Genomic DNA, 17,592 nt, shown 5'->3' with positions numbered 1-17,592 from the left:
GACAATGTCCTTCAAATCTGACATATTTAAGATTGAGACGTCAAACACTACTGACCATAACTGTCATCAACGCTGCAATGTGATAAATAAGAAAACACACCAGTATGTCCAGTTTCATGGGAGGTTTATACTCACAATACATGTCAGGAATGTCTGAAAGTTCAAAGTGATTCAAAAAAGCTCATTCAGTCTTTAAAAACAGTACAATTGTAAAAAAATAAGGCACGTTGAAATTTTAAGTAAAATGATCATTGGTGACAGAAATTATAAGTTCAATTGTAAAACCTATCCAAAAAAAGGAGTTGGCCATAATCTTGCTCTCATCTATAAATACAGCTAAAAATAAGATAAAATAAAATGAACTGACACATTGCTCTAAAAAAAGAATCCCTGAAAGTACGAACAGGAAAGTCCGTCAAAGTCCCTCTTCAATGGCCTACTTCACTCTGTAAACTTCTGTGCAGCGGGTGAACCAGTCCCATTAAGTTCACCCTCACACTGGTTTAAATGCTTAATATGCAAACAGGTTAATGGTGGAAAACTAGTTCGTAAATTTAACGGACATGCTGAGATTGTATGACTAAATGTTCCTTTTTGAATCAAGTGCTATAAAGAAAGGTTTACTAATATTGGCTCAGACTCCAGTGCAACTGGTAAATCCCACCAGTAAGAAAAGACCTGGCTCACCTGATATATTTGGGGGGGTTTGACAGCAAACACATTAGTCAGTACTGAACTGGCTGTTTTCCCTTTCTGTTAGTGGCAGCAAACATCTCTGCTGCTTTCAAACCTCCAGCTTTGACTGTGACACAGCCTTATTTTCCATGACTGGAGGACGTGCGGATGGCCCAGGGCTGCACCTTTCCTTCACCAAATAGGGTGTAGACCAATGCTCCCAGCACATTGATGGCAGCAGCGATGTAAAACACGGACTGCCATTCTTCGAGAGTGTTCTGGAAATATTCAGCACAACAAATAGATAAATAGAAAACAGAGGATTTAAGATTTCACCTGCCTACTGTCAAAGTAATGAGCCGTGTTAAAACCAAAAACATTCTGTCAAGGAATCATTTTCATGCCCAATTTTGAGCTTTTCTTCTGCTCTGCCTGGATATAAATATTTCAAGATTTATTTTTGGCTTCCTTGTCTATTATCTCTTAATCACACAATCTGCCCTCGTGACTGTAATTTATAATCCTTTATTATTTGTGAGTGCATAACCTGTAATGAACTATTAAAGCATTTGCCTCTATAACTAATCCTGACAATATTTATTTTCGGAGAAATTAAATGGGAATTTGACAGTACGCTGGTGTCGCTGAACAAAATAGTAACGGCAACTAATTCAGAATAGAACAGCATCATGATGCGGAACCATGGTTTTTTTCTATTCCATTATAATCAACGTTGACAATAGAGTACCTCTAGGAACAATTTATTTTAAAATTGAAAAATGGTTCCAATGACTATAACACAGAACTACATGTTCACACATTATATCACCAAACCCAAAGAGAATTATGTCCTTATCATAAAAGACGGCAGACATGACTTTTTCCCCTTAAATTAGAAAGTGAACCAACGTCGCCACCTGGTGGCAAGATTTAAATCCTGAACTACATAGCGGGGGACAGGAAATAAAAGTTTTTGCTAAAATCAATTGGCGGTCACGCGGTGATAACAAAGTAGTTTTAAAAATATATATATATATATCTAACTGATCACTATGTACACTGAATCATGCAATGATTTTCTTACATGGCGGGTGAGTCCTCTACCTATGACTGGTCCTACCATGCCAGGAATAGTAGCAAAGGTGTTGGTGATAGACAAGAGAATGCCGGCATACCTACAAACACAAATTCAGTGTTGTAGGCTTTCAAAGGAAAGTCAGTTACAGGTAGAGAAAGAAAAGCGTTTGCTAATCCTTACGAAGGTGCAATATCAAGGTGGTTGATGTTGAAACCAGATGAAGCCACTCCACCCAGAGAAGAAGAGAGGGTGAGGAAGGTTATAGCCAAGATGTAGTTACAGCCTGTGTAACCTGTTGCCACTAGAAACAGTGCTGGGAAAAGCATGCCTACAGAAACCAAGCATTAACAGTGACTACACTGATCAGACAGAAAACCAAGTCTTTCCCAATGACAAAAGACTTACCCACGATGGTGAAGGCCTTCCTGACACGGATGGTGGAGTAGAGGCAAGTTTCCCGAAGGTAATCGGCAAACTGGCCAGCCAAAACCGCAACTATGCTGCAGCCGAGGTAAGGTAGGGCTGACAGCATCCCATTCTATTGAGGACAGGGGCAGTATTAAAAATGTATCCAGACACAGAACCTGCAGGATCTCCCACCTGCTGGATGCTGAATCCAAGAATATCATTCATGTAGGTTGGTAGCAGCGTCAGGAGGGTGTAGAAGGACCAGTTGAAGGAAAAGTGAGCCACAACAATGGCCCAGAGTGGCCTGGATGTCACTATGGCCCGCCATGGGATGTTATTTGTGGAGACAGCCAGCTATAACGAGTGAGGCAGAATATAGAATGCAGTGTTATGGCCTCTGCAGCATTTTAAAGTTTTGGGGTTTTTACAAATGCATCAAACAAAAACAGAGCATTAGGAAAGGTTATAAGTGTTTCTTAAAATCTTCAGCACACCTTTATTTAGGAAAAAAAAAAACTTTTACATTGTTGTTGTTTCTACATCACCTCATCCTTCAGAGATGCATTAATATAAATTCTCTCCTCTTCCGATATCCGAGGGTGAGTATTTGGACTGTCAAAGGCCAGAAAAGACCACAAGATGAACCAGAACAAGCCGATTGCTCCTGGACAAATGTGAAATCACAGAAGCAACATGTTACAGTGAAACCAGGTTCCTCAGAAGACAGCCTCAGATATGCATTCAATTAAGTGCTGATATAACTCTACCCAGCAGCAGAGGATGAGGAAAAGCCGGAGCAGCGTAACTACTCTGTGCCATTGCTTAGCTGGAATGCCAACATTACAAAAGTAGAGTTGTAAAACTCATTACCAAATATATAGAACACGTAGGTCCAATCCAGGTAGAAGCAGATTTCACCTGATAGAGGAAGAGCAATGACCGTCCCTAGTTGGCCTCCTGATGCAAAAACAAATAAGGCAAAAATCAATATTCGTGATCGTCATCTGGCCCTTTTCATTAGTAATAACATAACATAGTAAATTCATAGCATGTTGGGCCATAATCCAAAGACTTCAAGAGACTGATACTGAAAAGATCTTGAATTTAGACTGTTCTTGTGTCTGAAAGACATACCGATATAGGAAATGGAGAACAGTCGACTCCTCTCCAGAGGTGGGGCCCATGCTGCCCACATGGTGTACATGGCAGGATATGTGACTCCCTGAATATGACAGAATCACTACATCTGGTAGAGACACTGGTCAAAGAGAAACATCCATGATTGCCTACCTCTCCAATTCCTTCAAACACCCGAACAGCGAAGAGGTAATTTGCACCTAAATTGGCCGCCAGGGGTGTTAGCAGTGTAAAAAGTACCGTTCCCAGGACTCCAAGTCCCAAGAGCCACTTGGGTCCACAGCGGCTGGCCAGGTAGCCTCCAGGGATCTGTGTCAAGATATAACCATAGAAGAAGGCACCCAAGATCCAACCCTGGGTCTCAGAGTCCCAGTCGTACATGCTGGCCTATGATGAAGGGAAAGACATTTCACTATCTGAGAAATACATGCACAAAACATGGTTGTTTTTATTCCTGATTAAATGATCACATGTCACATAAACAGTTATGGAAGTAACTATGTGAGTCCTTTCAGTGGGCACTTTCTAACTCACTGTTTGGTTGTGTTTTGGCCGCTCGGGGCTGTTGTGTGCAGGACACAACGAGCCGCTGTGGTTAGTGCTGGACTTCTGAGTGTTGTTAAGCATTTCCACCATGGCAACGCTAAGGTTAACCCTCAAACTGTAGACCACAAAGAAGGCATAACAGGAGAGCAATGCCAGACCGTATCGTGAGGAGCAGCAAACTGCCGCTACAGAGAAAAAGAAGGAAAAGCAGTAAACCCGGTTTAACAAATTGCATCATGTGATTCCAGTTGAATAACATGTTTGATTAGATGACATCGCCTGTATGTTTTCCGTCCTATAGATTTAATTGCAAATATAGACAGCCTGTCAATATAATTTATTATCAGGTTACTGACTTGGTTGATTGACTAAAAAAAAGGAAGCCTTAGGTAGGTTTATAAGTAACCTGTGAGGTTGCAGCTTCATAAGAATATCTGCGTTTATAGCAATAGAGGCAAAGACTTATCGAAACTAATACAAACCTGCAGCCACAATAAAAGGCTACATTGAGAAAGATAAATAAGCTGCTTCTACCTGTAATTACTCGGACAATTTTAATCCAATATACAGCTGAAAAGACAAAGAATGATGGAAAGAAATAGCTACCATAGCGTGACATGATGGTGTCTGTTCTATGTTGACTCTGACAGTAACACTAAGTACCATGTGCACTGGGAGGAAAAACCTGGAGCTTCAGCAAACAAGCACATGTCCGTATTTAGATTTTGGAGGGAAATGTAACTTAATATGAGAATATTAAACTCAGTTTTGGTATCGGGGCCCCCTTAAGTTTGAATTAAGACACATGTCAAGAGGACAGAGGGTGATAATTCCGTTGGTGTGTAAGCATACGTGCACTATTTACACTAACCTCCCCCAAGAAATGAAGTTTTGTACGTAGCTAAACCAGCTTGCTTGTCTTCAAACCATGAATACATTTTGTCTAATCACATGCACACTGAACCATGCAAAGATTTCCCTTTAGCTACCAACACTCTGCATATCTTTTTGCACTCGACTTAATTTTAATAAATCACCTTTGTGGACTGTCTGATGTTTTTCTCGGTGTGCCTCTGGAAGCAGCGGAGTGTCCTGTTCGTCTCCTTCCATGTCCGACTCGTAAGGCTCCATTTACTAAGACCGTTTAATGTGTCGACTATGCTACTTTTAAAAACATATAACTAAACGAGCCTCAGAGAAACTATCCTCCAGCTGGATCTGTTTATTTTTGCATTGACATAATTTTGCCGACTTCCGCCAGATGACAACCACGGGACCGGAAATACAAAACTGGACCACTGACAGGTCCCGCCCATGTATCGCCTGCCGGGATTGACCGAAAATCCTCTACTGTGATTGGCTAGTTTTAAGGCGTTCCTATTGGCCTAAAATCACATACGCCGAACACGGAAGTACATTTCTGTCAGTACAGAGGGAGAAATGTCGAAATTTTTCGATATTTCCACGTTAAAATGTACCTTTTTACACTATACTTTCTACGTTATTTGGCAATATTCTCACCTTTTTGTGTACATACCACTGCAACCAGAAATAGTCAATCCCTCATTTTCTAAAAACGATTTGAAAGATTCTTATAACTTACCAAAAAATAATCTTACACCTCTTGTTGGTTGCTTGAATATTGAAAAATTCAGAACAAAGGAGTTCTGAGAAGCAACAGAGCAGTAGCTCCTGACAGGGGACTATTGTTTATGTCTGTAAGGGAATGAAATGACACCAGAGAAAATAATGTAATTACATTGCTGCTCGTATACATTTACATCAGATAGTTTGTGGCCACATATTGACAGGCATAATATCAGTGTTGACCAGGAAAGATTTAAAATGGTACTAAATTAAACTTGTGTTACCCACAGCTCATTACTAAAATCAAACAAACACGCTCCAATTCCTCTGCCATCAGGATCACAGGTCTAACTAATCATATTAGCCTCAAAGCAATAGCTCGTTCATGATATTTTAGGTCATACTCTCTGTATTAGAAAGCTGTCCATACAGTTGAAGTTGTTACAGGTTCTCTGTTTTTACGTTTTCTTCCACTTGGTGTAAAACCTTTGTCAGTTTAATGTGTGTGTGTGAACGGGCCATGAAGAAATGCACCATCTCGGGTTCATTGAGCACGTCCAAGTTGTGAAACAGCCGATGTGACAGAGACATTAAGTGCATCCAAGCCTGTTCTGGTTGATCATATCCATAAAATATTTCACATGATCCAGTCATGTGTGTCAACACAGTCTCAGTGGGTAAGTCAAACCTCTGACCTGCCCATCAATATCAACAAGCTTGAGTTGTATAAACCTAAAGTCACATGTAGTTTTATGCAACAGACATATACAGCCATGAAAGATGAAAAGGAGAAATAATGAGCTGGCTGCTGATGGTGTTTGGAGCAAATTTCCAGATAAAATGATTGCAAATTATTGCACATAGAAGGAAACGTTTGTAAACTAAACTATTTGTAAAAAGTTTGTAGGAACCACAGAGCTGCACCCCTGTTTGGACACCAACAGTTGGACACACCTTAAATACAGCATAATAATTGACAGTAGCTTTAGGCAAAATCTCCAGGACTAACCTCTTTCCTTCTCCTTCTCTCCCACTTTTGATAGTTCTCAGCTGCCCTTCTAGTCTCAGGAGACAAGGGTGTTATTGTTCATCAGGGCAATCATAGGACTCACATGCTCTTGAGAGCACAAAGTGAGTGGTCCCACATGGGCCATGGGTGGTTCAGTAGGGAGGAGCAAGACAGCGGTACTGACTGAAGCCATCCTGAGATACAAACTCCAGGATTGGATTGACTGTACTGCACCTAACAGGATACTTAAACATGGAGAATGACAAAACAGACACAGGAGACAACATGGATGCTAGCTCCAAAGGTAAAACAGGTGTTTTCTTGAACACTTTCTTGAACATTTTGAACAGAAATTGTAACATATGGTTTCAGTATTCGGGTTCTGCTTGGCTACTAACAGATGTTATCGTGTTTATGGATTCAGTTGTTCTTTGGTTCCAATAGTCATTTTATAGTGAGAGGTTACCCCCCCACTCTGTTGGGGTGTCTAGTCTCCATTGCTGAGCATTAAAAAGATGACTTACCCTGCAGAGATGCAGGCAGCAGGAGATAACATCAGCGACCACAGGATCAGAACACACCAAATAGTTCAGCTTATGCAGGTATGAACCAAACAATACATCATCTGACACTTTGGTTTTACTTGCATCTTTATTTCATCTTAAGCCATACTTGGAACGACTGAAAGTGATCAATCATATCAGGCTCGGGTGGATGGGGATTCAATGAACTCAGTGTTTGAAGAAGTCATTTGAACCGGATTTAAAAACCACCTGACTGCTGGAAATCAATCATCATGTGTTCTTTCTTGTTGTTTTTGCTGGGTTCTCATCACTTATCAGATTTATACTAAACCAGAGGACATTCTGGCCACTCCTGCTCCACATCTCGATGGCCTGTAATAACTGAGACCAATCAGCATAAATCCGAGTGGAAATATGTCACAGTTGGATCCTTGTGGACAAAGACTCAGTTGTTGGCTCCTGCATATTCCTGGTTTTGCTCTTTCACAGTGATCACGTTCCTGCTTGTGCTGTCAATTATGCATGATAATATATGTTAAGCACCATTTTAATCGGCCCTCTGTGAATGACACAGCAGTGTCAGTGGGTGACATTTACACCCCAGTGATTATTCGGCAGGATTCTTCTGATGAATTACACAGAATTTAACATGAAATCTGTCAAAATGTTGAGTATGTATAAATGAATTTTCAATTCATACTGTAGAACTTAACTTTTAAATGAACAAGAATGACATAATAATGCCTTATTTATGAAGCCCCCCCCCATGGAGGGAATGACACAGGAAACTGTTTATAGAAAACTTGGATCACAAAGCTGCCTTGATGTGATTTACATGCTATCGTTGAGCATTCCATCGGAGACATGCGCATGTCCAAGATTGGTGAGACATAACAAATCAAAGTGTGAATTATTGATTGATCATTATGTTTTCAGGCCCACATTTGTCTCATAGAACTCTGCAACTGCTTAGTTTTATCCATCCATTCAGTTCATTGACCACATGAAGTGTCTTTACTTTTAGCATTCAGTTAACAATCGCTAACATAATATAAAACATGAGTCTGACTAATCCGTGATCATCATGCAGGAAACAAACTATGATGTCCACAATTATGAAAATGTTATTCGCACACACACACACACACACACACACACACACACACACACACACACACACACACACACACACACACACACACACACCTACCTACATGCCTCCAATTAGTGACCACCTCTACCAGTAAATATGGTTTTTGCTGGTCCCATATATACTGTATATATATATATATATATATATATATATATATACACACACACACACACATATATATATATAAATATTAAATTTATGACGTAAGTGTATCGCAGTGTATAAGTGTATAAAATCTATCAAGTTTTTTCTTTTTCCATTTAGGTAAAGAGGAAAATGTGGATGAGCCGATCCTGGAGATCACAATGGTGAGCAGTTATTTTTGTTTTCAACCCTGAACTCAGACTCTTATTCTGTTTGGAAAACTCCAAACCCACAATGAAGGAAATTCACACACGCTGCTGAAATGCCTGAGACTTTTACTGGGGGTTCAATCTTTACAGCAGCAGCTTTATTTAGACAGTTTAGTTTTAGTAACAGTGTGGGACATTTTTGTTTGTTATTTAATCACTTTATTTCTCTGTAAATGTAACAAATATATTGAATTGTGAATTAGCATCAATAACGCCACTTTGTCCAATTATTTAAAAAAAATTTAAAGGCTTTTATCAAACAAAACTTTACTCTGACACAACTATTAGCTGCAGTTTGCATTTGAAACATTCAGATTAGAGTTTTAAAGGCAAAAATCTCTTAACCACACATTGATGTGATCCTGGGACCCTAAAGTGGAGCAGCACAACATATCAAATCTTTACTGGACAGATGATGTAGTTTAGGACTGAAACCTTGAACACAATATCAGCATCCTTCTAATGAAAAATAAAAAGTCCAACATTCTAGCATTTTCGGAAGTGAGGTGTAAAAAATAGTTGTAAAAATCAACACAGCATGTGGGTGACACGGACATCTTTAGTTTTTGTTTCTGTTGTGACAAAAATCTGTAAATATGTACCAGTAAATACGTGTTAGAGTTTAAGAAGAAAAAAAAAAGTCTGGCATAGTTGCAAGTGTAGAAATGTTGCAGAAATGTGGATAGATGTAGATGCATAGAAAAAACCTTTCTCACATAATGGGCTTTAATTTGGACTCCATCTCATGACCTTTGATAAGCACATTCAGCAATAGACTGCTCGCTGAGAGACCAAATTATATTAAGATGTCTACATTTTTCCTTTCTTTCTTTTATGCAAATGTGGTATTCATAATATCCATCTAACCTATCTATGTTGGCAGTGCTTCAGATTTTGCCTTTGCAGCCTCACAGCACCACTGTCATAATAGCTTATCAGTTAAGAAAACAATGCTGTTTTATAATTTAAATAGATCACTTGTAAGATTAAGGTTTCACACTGTTCAAAGAAATCAACCACAGACTGTTATGAAGAATCATACAGATGCTGTGTGAGTATAAAGGCTTGTTAGAATCATTAGTTAGAAGGCATGAAAACTAAACAGAATAGATGCTCTATTCAGGCTGTCTGATGCCTTTCACATGACAGAGAGAGTGAACTAGCAAGAGAGAGAGATGGAGAGATTGGACAACAGGCAGCTGCTGTTAGCTGGCTCATGCTAGCATGCACAGATTCAGATATTAGCCCTTAAAGAAGGCTTGTTAAAAAAAATAATAACATAAATAAACTGTAACCTAATGAAGCAGTTGTCTTCTTGCAACAAAGCTACAGAGCCTGGTGGGTGAGCTCCGCGAGGGGCTCCACGCTGCCCTGATGGAACTGTCTGAGCTGCGTCAGAGGGACAACGGTCAGGAGGAGAAATTACAGGCTCACCTGACTGAAGTGGATGACAAGATAATGGGCCTCAAAAACTCCCTTAACACATTTAAGGTGGTGGAAAACACACGTACACACTTTTTTTTTAATGCTCTCTGGGGCAGAGAGGCTCCTCAACATTAACATAATTTGGAGCATCTGACTGGAACTCTGTTGATGCTGTAACAAATTATATTATTAAATAAGAGGGCAACTCTCTGATAGGATGTAGCTCATTAGTTGGAGGAAATGTAATCATTATTCATCTGGCCAATACTGTAAAACTGTGGAAATTATATAGGACCTTTGAGTTGACTGGACTTTTTAAGGTCTTCTTGAAGATGTTTTGCCTTTTCTCCAGAAGGCTTCACATGAACTCAAGATTCCAGCAGCAAATTAAATGTGTGGATCCCATTATTGATGATGCACATATCTGATATGTTACAGCAAGCTTATTTCCACTGCTTTCATTCGGTCCCATAAATCTTACAAGTAGTTAAATCTTGTTTTTTCATACAAGCGTTTAATCTGCAGTGGATCGGTAACTGTATTGACTGCTGGGAGCAGCTCCCTGTGACCCTGATTAGGAACCAGTGGCGGTCAATAGATGGACGAATGGACCTAGTAGTTTAGGAGCAGCAAAACTAATACAGTTACTGGTATAATCTGCTCTCAGGAGGAGCTGAATGTGGCCTTGTTCCACATAAAGGACATTTCCAGCAGACAGAGGGAGGTGCAGAAGACAATAGAACACTTGCAATTGGAGAACAGCAAAGATATAATTTCAGTTCAGCACCGGTAGGGCTGAAATACAAGATTTAATACATCTTGTTTATTCCAGTCTATTGATGGTGAATGGTCCTCTGCTGTCTACTTTCAAAGGAGAAAGTGCTCCACAGCAGATGTGCTAATGCCGCTGGGCGATGATCACGTTGGTGAGCCCAGCCAGACAGATCTTGGTGTCATCCAGCACCTCTTTTCCAGCCTTCCACACAGCGAGTCCACACAGAGGAGCTCCACATCTACACAAAGTGAGCCGGCCTGATCGTCTGTCTTCTGCCCATCTTTCTGGTTCATGTTCTCACGGCCATGTTGTGTGTATTCAGCTTCTATCTCTGAGCAGGAGGATCCCAGAAGTTGTCCGTCTAAATTTCCATCGTGGGGAGAGAGAAGAAGCAGCAGAGACATAGATGCATCCAGCATTGAGACCAGTAAGAGAGGAGTTATACAGATGTTCCAACTACTGCTCTGGCTCCTTTAAATGCTGTTCTTATTAAGACTTAATTGGACACAAGGGAACAGGGAAATGGTGTATTTTTTTTTAATGCAAGAAAAATGTCTCAAACCTTTTTCTGTGCCCGAAATCAATCATCACAAAAAATAGTTTCAACTTGAAGCATGATTTTGTGTGCAGATAAGAGGCAGAGGGTGGCTCTGGAGCTGCTAGAGTCAGAGAGAGTTTACGTGTCTCACCTGTCTCTGTTACTGAAGGCCAACATCTCCTTTAACGGATCCGAAGCTTTTTCCTGCAAAGATAAACGGTGAGCCTGCAGATGAGGAAGCACAGAGTTAACTTCTGTAAACCGTAGGATATTATCGTAGACAGATGTGAGGAAAAAATCTACATCTATAAAATTGTCTCTGTTGCGTTCATATGAACAGGAAATCCACACTGAAACTGTACATTCCAGATGTGGCTGCAGATCTAATTTGAGGGTTCTCGCAGTGATACGAGAACAGTAAATCAAATAAACACCAGTGACTCCATGCAGGTAGCTAATATAATCACTGTTTATCTTGGACACATGTTCACAATCAGCAAAAGGTCTGCTGAAAATGTCAGTCATCATGAAGCTTTAACATTTCAGGGGATCTCTGTTTTTACCATTTGTAAAAGAATATAAAAGAAAAAAAGAAAACTTTCAATAATCTTCTTCTTCTCTCGGCCCCTTTAGTCCTTTTCCCAGCTCTCTGAGGTTCCTGATCCAGCAGCACCTTGAGCTGCTGCACACACTGCAGGAACGTGTGCTCAAGTGCCAGTGGCAAAGCATTGTGGGAGATGTTTTCATGAGGCTCACCAGCAAAGAGGTAACTACTTGATAAATGATAATGGAGCAGATTTGGAGCAGAACCCTGGTGGTCTCGTGGTCAGGATTCAGCCCTGCGGCTTCACAGCTGCGGCCTGGGTTCGACTCCCAGTCAGGGAATTTAAATGTAGGCAAACTTCTTGCTTTGGGTGCAAGAAGTATTTGGTTTAGATACCAGACAAGCACTTGTGATAATAAGTGGAGTTGTCATGGCCCAACATAACAGCTATGTTGTGTTTGCTGCCACTGCTTAAGTCCCTGCTGTCAACATTCAAAAATGCTGTTTTTTCCAGAAACAGGTAATCTGTTGTCGTTGAAAATAGAAAAAAAAAAAAATTTCAGGACAGGCCAAGCGAAGGCTCGTTGGTCTAGGAGTATGATTCTCGCTTCGGGTGCGAGAGGTCCCGGGTTCAAATCCCGGACGAGCCCTGGAGTTGACTCTTGCCTTGATGGGTTACTCAAGTCACTACCAAGCTCATTATGGTTGGATGCAACTTTTGTGAGAGCAGATGAGATATTGTTGCATTGCCATTCACAGAAGCACCTTTGGCTGAAAAAAAGATGAAAATTGGAAGAGATGCCAAAGAACACCATTTCGCTGTGTTGCCACAGCACGACACAGTCAAGCTTGTTGGAAGCTTGCTCTGTCCGTACAAAAATAGGACCAAAATGGATTTATTTGGGAGTCATTTACAATGGTAAACCATTATAAACAGTCTCACATCAACACTCATTGGTCTAGTAATAGTGCCCGCAGTATCATCACACTGTCATGAAGACACCATCCAGTGGTCCCTGGTGGTCTAGTGGTCAGGATTCAGCGCTTTCACCGCTGCGGCCTAGGTTCGATTCCCAGTCAGGGAATTTAAACACAGGCAGGAAAAAAAGAGTGTGCGGCTTCGGGTGCAGGAAGTATTTGGTTCAGACACCAAACAAGCACTTGTGATAACAAGTGGAGTTGTCATGGCCCAACATAAGAGCTATGTTTTGTTTGCTGTCCCTGCTGGTCAACATTCAAAAATGCTGTTTTTTCCAGGATCAGCTAATCTGTTGTAGTTGCAAATGGAAAAAGAAAAACTTCAGGCCAAGCGAAGGCTCGTTGGTCTAGGAGTATGATTCTCGCTTCGGGTGCGAGAGGTCCCGGGTTCAAATCCCGGACGAGCCCTTACATGAGCACTCAAAAAACCCTATTCCCTTTTGACCACAGGAAGACAGTCAGGCTTGTTGGATGACTTCTGTTGCCTGACAAAAATAGAATCAAAATGAGCTTTTTGGCAGTCATTTGAAATGGTAAAGCATGAAAAACAAGCAACTATGAAGTGGTTCCTGGTTGTCTAGTGGTCACTATTAGGAGCTTTCACCACCAGGACCTAGGTTTGATACCCGGTCAGGAAACTTAAACATAAGCAAGAAAAATGAGGTTCTTGCTTGGGGTGCAACAAGTGTGTAGTTCAACTCCCAAACAAGCACTTGTGACAAAAAGTGGAGTTGTCATGGCCCATATATGCTAGTCTTGTGTTCAATTATGCTTTGGTTGCTACCACAGCTTAAGTCAGAAATGCTGCTTTTTCCACGATGAGGCAATCTGGTGTAGTTGCAAATAGAAAAAGAAAATTTTCAGGCCAAACGAAGGCTCGTTGGTCTAGGAGTATGATTCTCGCTTTGGGTGCGAGAGGTCCTGGGTTCAAATCCCGGACGAGCCCTGGAGTTGAGTCTTGGCTTGATGGGTTACTCAAGTCACTACCAAGCTCATTATGGTTGGATGCAACTTTTGTGAGAGCAGATGAGATATTGTTGCATTGCCATTCACAGAAGCACCTTTGGCTGAAAAAAAGATGAAAATTGGAAGAGATGCCAAAGAACACCATTTCGCTGTGTTGCCACAGGACGACACAGTCAAGCTTGTTGGAAGCTTGCTCTGTCCGTACAAAAATAGGACCAAAATGGATTTATTTGGGAGTCATTTACAATGGTAAACCATTATAAACAGTCTCACATCAACACTCATTGGTCTAGTAATAGTGCCCGCAGTATCATCACACTGTCATGAAGACACCATCCAGCGGTCCCTGGTGGTCTAGTGGTCAGGATTCAGCGCTTTCTTCACCGCTGCGGCCTAGGTTCGATTCCCAGTCAGGGAATTTAAACACAGGCAGGAAAAAAAGAGTGTGCGGCTTCGGGTGCAGGAAGTATTTGGTTCAGACACCAAACAAGCACTTGTGATAACAAGTGGAGTTGTCATGGCCCAACATAAGAGCTATGTTTTGTTTGCTGTCCCTGCTGGTCAACATTCAAAAATGCTGTTTTTTCCAGGATCAGCTAATCTGTTGTAGTTGCAAATGGAAAAAGAAAAACTTCAGGCCAAGCGAAGGCTCGTTGGTCTAGGAGTATGATTCTCGCTTCGGGTGCGAGAGGTCCCGGGTTCAAATCCCGGACGAGCCCTTACATGAGCACTCAAAAAACCCTATTCCCTTTTGACCACAGGAAGACAGTCAGGCTTGTTGGATGACTTCTGTTGCCTGACAAAAATAGAATCAAAATGAGCTTTTTGGCAGTCATTTGAAATGGTAAAGCATGAAAAACAAGCAACTATGAAGTGGTTCCTGGTTGTCTAGTGGTCACTATTAGGAGCTTTCACCACCAGGACCTAGGTTTGATACCCGGTCAGGAAACTTAAACATAGCAAGAAAAATGAGGTTCTTGCTTGGGGTGCAACAAGTGTGTAGTTCAACTCCCAACAAGCACTTGTGACAAAAAGTGGAGTTGTCATGGCCCATATATGCTAGTCTTGTGTTCAATTATGCTTTGGTTGCTACCACAGCTTAAGTCAGAAATGCTGCTTTTTCCACGATGAGGCAATCTGGTGTAGTTGCAAATAGAAAAAGAAAATTTTCAAACCAAACGAAGGCTCGTTGGTCTAGGAGTATGATTCTCGCTTTGGGTGCGAGAGGTCCCGGGTTCAAATCCCGGACGAGCCCTGGAGTTGAGTCTTGGCTTGATGGGTTACTCAAGTCACTACCAAGCTCATTATGGTTGGATGCAACTTTTGTGAGAGCAGATGAGATATTGTTGCATTGCCATTCACAGAAGCACCTTTGGCTGAAAAAAAGATGAAAATTGAAAGAGATGCCAAAGAACACCATTTCGCTGTGTTGCCACAGGACGACACAGTCAAGCTTGTTGGAAGCTTGCTCTGTCCGTACAAAAATAGGACCAAAATGGATTTATTTGGGAGTCATTTACAATGGTAAACCATTATAAACAGTCTCACATCAACACTCATTGGTCTAGTAATAGTGCCCGCAGTATCATCACACTGTCATGAAGACACCATCCAGTGGTCCCTGGTGGTCTAGTGGTCAGGATTCAGCGCTTTCACCGCTGCGGCCTAGGTTCGATTCCAGTCAGGGAATTTAAACACAGGCAGGAAAAAAAGAGTGTGCGCTTCGGGTGCAGGAAGTATTTGATTCAGACTCCAAACAAGCACTTGTGATAACAAGTGGAGTTGTCATGGCCCAAAATAAGAGCTATGTTTTGTTTGCTGTCCCTGCTGGTCAACATTCAAAAATGCTGTTTTTTCCAGGATCAGCTAATCTGTTGTAGTTGCAAATGGAAAAAGAAAAACTTCAGGCCAAGCGAAGGCTCGTTGGTCTAGGAGTATGATTCTCGCTTAGGGTGCGAGAGGTCCCGGGTTCAAATCCCGGACGAGCCCTTACATGAGCACTCAAAAAACCCTATTCCCTTTTGACCACAGGAAGACAGTCATGCTTGTTGGATGACTTCTGTTGCCTGACAAAAATAGAATCAAAATGAGCTTTTTGGCAGTCATTTGAAATGGTAAAGCATGAAAAACAAGCAACTATGAAGTGGTTCCTGGTTGTCTAGTAGTCACTATTAGGAGCTTTCACCACCAGGACCTAGGTTTGATACCCGGTCAGGAAACTTAAACATTAGCAAGAAAAATGAGGTTCTTGCTTGGGGTGCAACAAGTGTGTAGTTCAACTCCCAAACAAGCACTTGTGACAAAAAGTGGAGTTGTCATGGTCCATATATGCTAGTCTTGTATTCAATTATGCGTTGGTTGCTACCACAGCTTAAGTCAGAAATGCTGCTTTTTCCACGATGAGGCAATCTGGTGTAGTTGCAAATAGAAAAAGAAAATTTTCAGGCCAAACGAAGGCTCGTTGGTCTAGGAGTATGATTCTCGCTTTGGGTGCGAGAGGTCCCGGGTTCAAATCCCGGACGAGCCCTGGAGTTGAGTCTTGGATTGATGGGTTACTCAAGTCACTACCAAGCTCATTATGGTTGGATGCAACTTTTGTGAGAGCAGATGAGATATTGTTGCATTGCCATTCACAGAAGCACCTTTGGCTGAAAAAAAGATGAAAATTGAAAGAGATGCCAAAGAACACCATTTCGCTGTGTTGCCACAGGACGACACAGTCAAGCTTGTTGGAAGCTTGCTCTGTCTGTACAAAAATAGGACCAAAATGGATTTATTTAGGAGTCATTTACAATGGTAAACCATTATAAACAGTCTCACATCAACACTCATTGGTCTAGTAATAGTGCCCGCAGTATCATCACACTGTCATGAAGACACCATCCAGTGGTCCCTGGTGGTCTAGTGGTCAGGATTCAGCGCTTTCACCGCTGCGGCCTGGGTTCGATTCCCAGTCAGGGAATTTAAACACAGGCAGGAAAAAAGAAGTGTGCGGCTTCGGGTGCAGGAAGTATTTGGTTCAGACACCAAACAAGCACTTGTGATAACAAGTGGAGTTGTCATGGCCCAACATAAGAGCTATGTTTTGTTTGCTGTCCCTGCTGGTCAACATTCAAAAATGCTGTTTTTTCCAGGATCAGCTAATCTGTTGTAGTTGCAAATGGAAAAAGAAAAACTTCAGGCCAAGCGAAGGCTCGTTGGTCTAGGAGTATGATTCTCGCTTAGGGTGCGAGAGGTCCCGGGTTCAAATCCCGGACGAGCCCTTACATGAGCACTCAAAAAACCTATTCCCTTTTGACCACAGGAAGACAGTCATGCTTGTTGGATGACTTCTGTTGCCTGACAAAAATAGAATCAAAATGAGCTTTTTGGCAGTCATTTGAAATGGTAAAGCATGAAAAACAAGCAACTATGAAGTGGTTCCTGGTTGTCTAGTGGTCACTATTAGGAGCTTTCACCACCAGGACCTAGGTTTGATACCCGGTCAGGAAACTTAAACATAAGCAAGAAAAATGAGGTTCTTGCTTGGGGTGCAACAAGTGTGTAGTTCAACTCCCAAACAAGCACTTGTGACAAAAAGTGGAGTTGTCATGGCCCATATATGCTAGTCTTGTGTTCAATTATGCTTTGGTTGCTACCACAGCTTAAGTCAGAAATGCTGCTTTTTCCACGATGAGGCAATCTGGTGTAGTTGCAATAGAAAAAGAAAATTTTCAGGCCAAACGAAGGCTCGTTGGTCTAGGAGTATGATTCTCGCTTTGGGTGCGAGAGGTCCCGGGTTCAAATCCCGGACGAGCCCTGGAGTTGAGTCTTGGCTTGATGGGTTACTCAAGTCACTACCAAGCTCGTTATGGTTGGATGCAACAACTTTTGTGAGAGCAGATGAGATATTGTTG

At 41.5% G+C, this 17,592-nt stretch overlaps 2 protein-coding genes, 1 long non-coding RNA gene and 11 other non-coding genes across 16 annotated transcripts in view; 12 read left to right on the top strand and 2 right to left on the bottom strand.

The window, feature by feature from the left end:
• Window positions 1-107: 107 nt before the first annotated feature.
• Window positions 108-5,131, bottom strand: slc17a5 (solute carrier family 17 member 5). Of its 2 annotated transcripts, none has more exons than XM_057047836.1 (11): window positions 4,882-5,131; window positions 3,833-4,029; window positions 3,452-3,685; window positions 3,296-3,383; window positions 3,032-3,118; window positions 2,707-2,825; window positions 2,354-2,515; window positions 2,159-2,291; window positions 1,934-2,081; window positions 1,760-1,850; window positions 108-953 (listed from the first exon to the last, which is right to left on the bottom strand). In XM_057047836.1, exons 1-11 carry the CDS (start codon window positions 4,973-4,975, stop codon window positions 816-818), a joined length of 1,491 nt encoding a protein of 496 aa, XP_056903816.1. In that variant the 5' UTR covers window positions 4,976-5,131; the 3' UTR covers window positions 108-815. The 2 variants fall into 2 exon arrangements, with proteins under 2 accessions (XP_056903816.1, XP_056903817.1); XM_057047837.1 differs by having other exon boundaries at window positions 4,752-4,883.
• A 1,337-nt stretch (window positions 5,132-6,468) lies between these two features.
• Window positions 6,469-17,592, top strand: part of arhgef33 (Rho guanine nucleotide exchange factor (GEF) 33) — a 23,081-nt gene continuing 11,957 nt past the window's right edge. Inside the window, exons 1-8 of the mRNA XM_057046928.1 lie at window positions 6,469-6,744; window positions 8,382-8,425; window positions 9,797-9,961; window positions 10,563-10,684; window positions 10,769-10,917; window positions 10,993-11,097; window positions 11,301-11,427; window positions 11,842-11,974. Of these exons, the coding sequence (XP_056902908.1) occupies window positions 6,693-6,744; window positions 8,382-8,425; window positions 9,797-9,961; window positions 10,563-10,684; window positions 10,769-10,917; window positions 10,993-11,097; window positions 11,301-11,427; window positions 11,842-11,974 (897 nt within the window). The 5' untranslated portion in view covers window positions 6,469-6,692. The remainder of the gene's footprint in view (window positions 6,745-8,381; window positions 8,426-9,796; window positions 9,962-10,562; window positions 10,685-10,768; window positions 10,918-10,992; window positions 11,098-11,300; window positions 11,428-11,841; window positions 11,975-17,592) is intronic.
• The window catches only part of LOC130533483 (uncharacterized), an 18,005-nt gene continuing 8,959 nt past the window's right edge, over window positions 8,547-17,592 (bottom strand). For both annotated transcript variants that reach the window (XR_008952593.1, XR_008952592.1), the window contains 2 exons: window positions 11,360-11,433; window positions 8,547-11,031 (listed from right to left, as the gene is read on the bottom strand). This is a non-coding gene — a long non-coding RNA (uncharacterized LOC130533483). The remainder of the gene's footprint in view (window positions 11,032-11,359; window positions 11,434-17,592) is intronic.
• Window positions 12,331-12,402, top strand: trnap-cgg (transfer RNA proline (anticodon CGG)). Its single transcript has one exon. It is a non-coding gene; the product is annotated as a tRNA-Pro (tRNA).
• trnae-uuc (transfer RNA glutamic acid (anticodon UUC)) lies at window positions 12,766-12,837 on the top strand. The gene has a single exon. It is a non-coding gene; the product is annotated as a tRNA-Glu (tRNA).
• Window positions 13,067-13,138, top strand: trnap-cgg (transfer RNA proline (anticodon CGG)). Its single transcript has one exon. It is a non-coding gene; the product is annotated as a tRNA-Pro (tRNA).
• trnap-ugg (transfer RNA proline (anticodon UGG)) lies at window positions 13,605-13,676 on the top strand. Its single transcript has one exon. It is a non-coding gene; the product is annotated as a tRNA-Pro (tRNA).
• Window positions 14,344-14,415, top strand: trnap-cgg (transfer RNA proline (anticodon CGG)). Its single transcript has one exon. It is a non-coding gene; the product is annotated as a tRNA-Pro (tRNA).
• Window positions 14,880-14,951, top strand: trnap-ugg (transfer RNA proline (anticodon UGG)). Its single transcript has one exon. It is a non-coding gene; the product is annotated as a tRNA-Pro (tRNA).
• trnap-agg (transfer RNA proline (anticodon AGG)) lies at window positions 15,614-15,685 on the top strand. Its single transcript has one exon. It is a non-coding gene; the product is annotated as a tRNA-Pro (tRNA).
• Window positions 16,152-16,223, top strand: trnap-ugg (transfer RNA proline (anticodon UGG)). Its single transcript has one exon. It is a non-coding gene; the product is annotated as a tRNA-Pro (tRNA).
• On the top strand, window positions 16,587-16,658 carry trnae-uuc (transfer RNA glutamic acid (anticodon UUC)). The gene has a single exon. It is a non-coding gene; the product is annotated as a tRNA-Glu (tRNA).
• trnap-agg (transfer RNA proline (anticodon AGG)) lies at window positions 16,888-16,959 on the top strand. Its single transcript has one exon. It is a non-coding gene; the product is annotated as a tRNA-Pro (tRNA).
• Window positions 17,424-17,495, top strand: trnap-ugg (transfer RNA proline (anticodon UGG)). The gene has a single exon. It is a non-coding gene; the product is annotated as a tRNA-Pro (tRNA).

Source organism: Takifugu flavidus, chromosome 11 (assembly GCF_003711565.1).
Source record: "Takifugu flavidus isolate HTHZ2018 chromosome 11, ASM371156v2, whole genome shotgun sequence".
In the NCBI taxonomy this organism is placed as follows: Eukaryota; Metazoa; Chordata; class Actinopteri; order Tetraodontiformes; family Tetraodontidae; genus Takifugu; species Takifugu flavidus.
The sequence above is the reverse complement of the archived record's forward strand: the minus strand, read 5'-3'. Positions and strand labels throughout refer to the sequence as shown.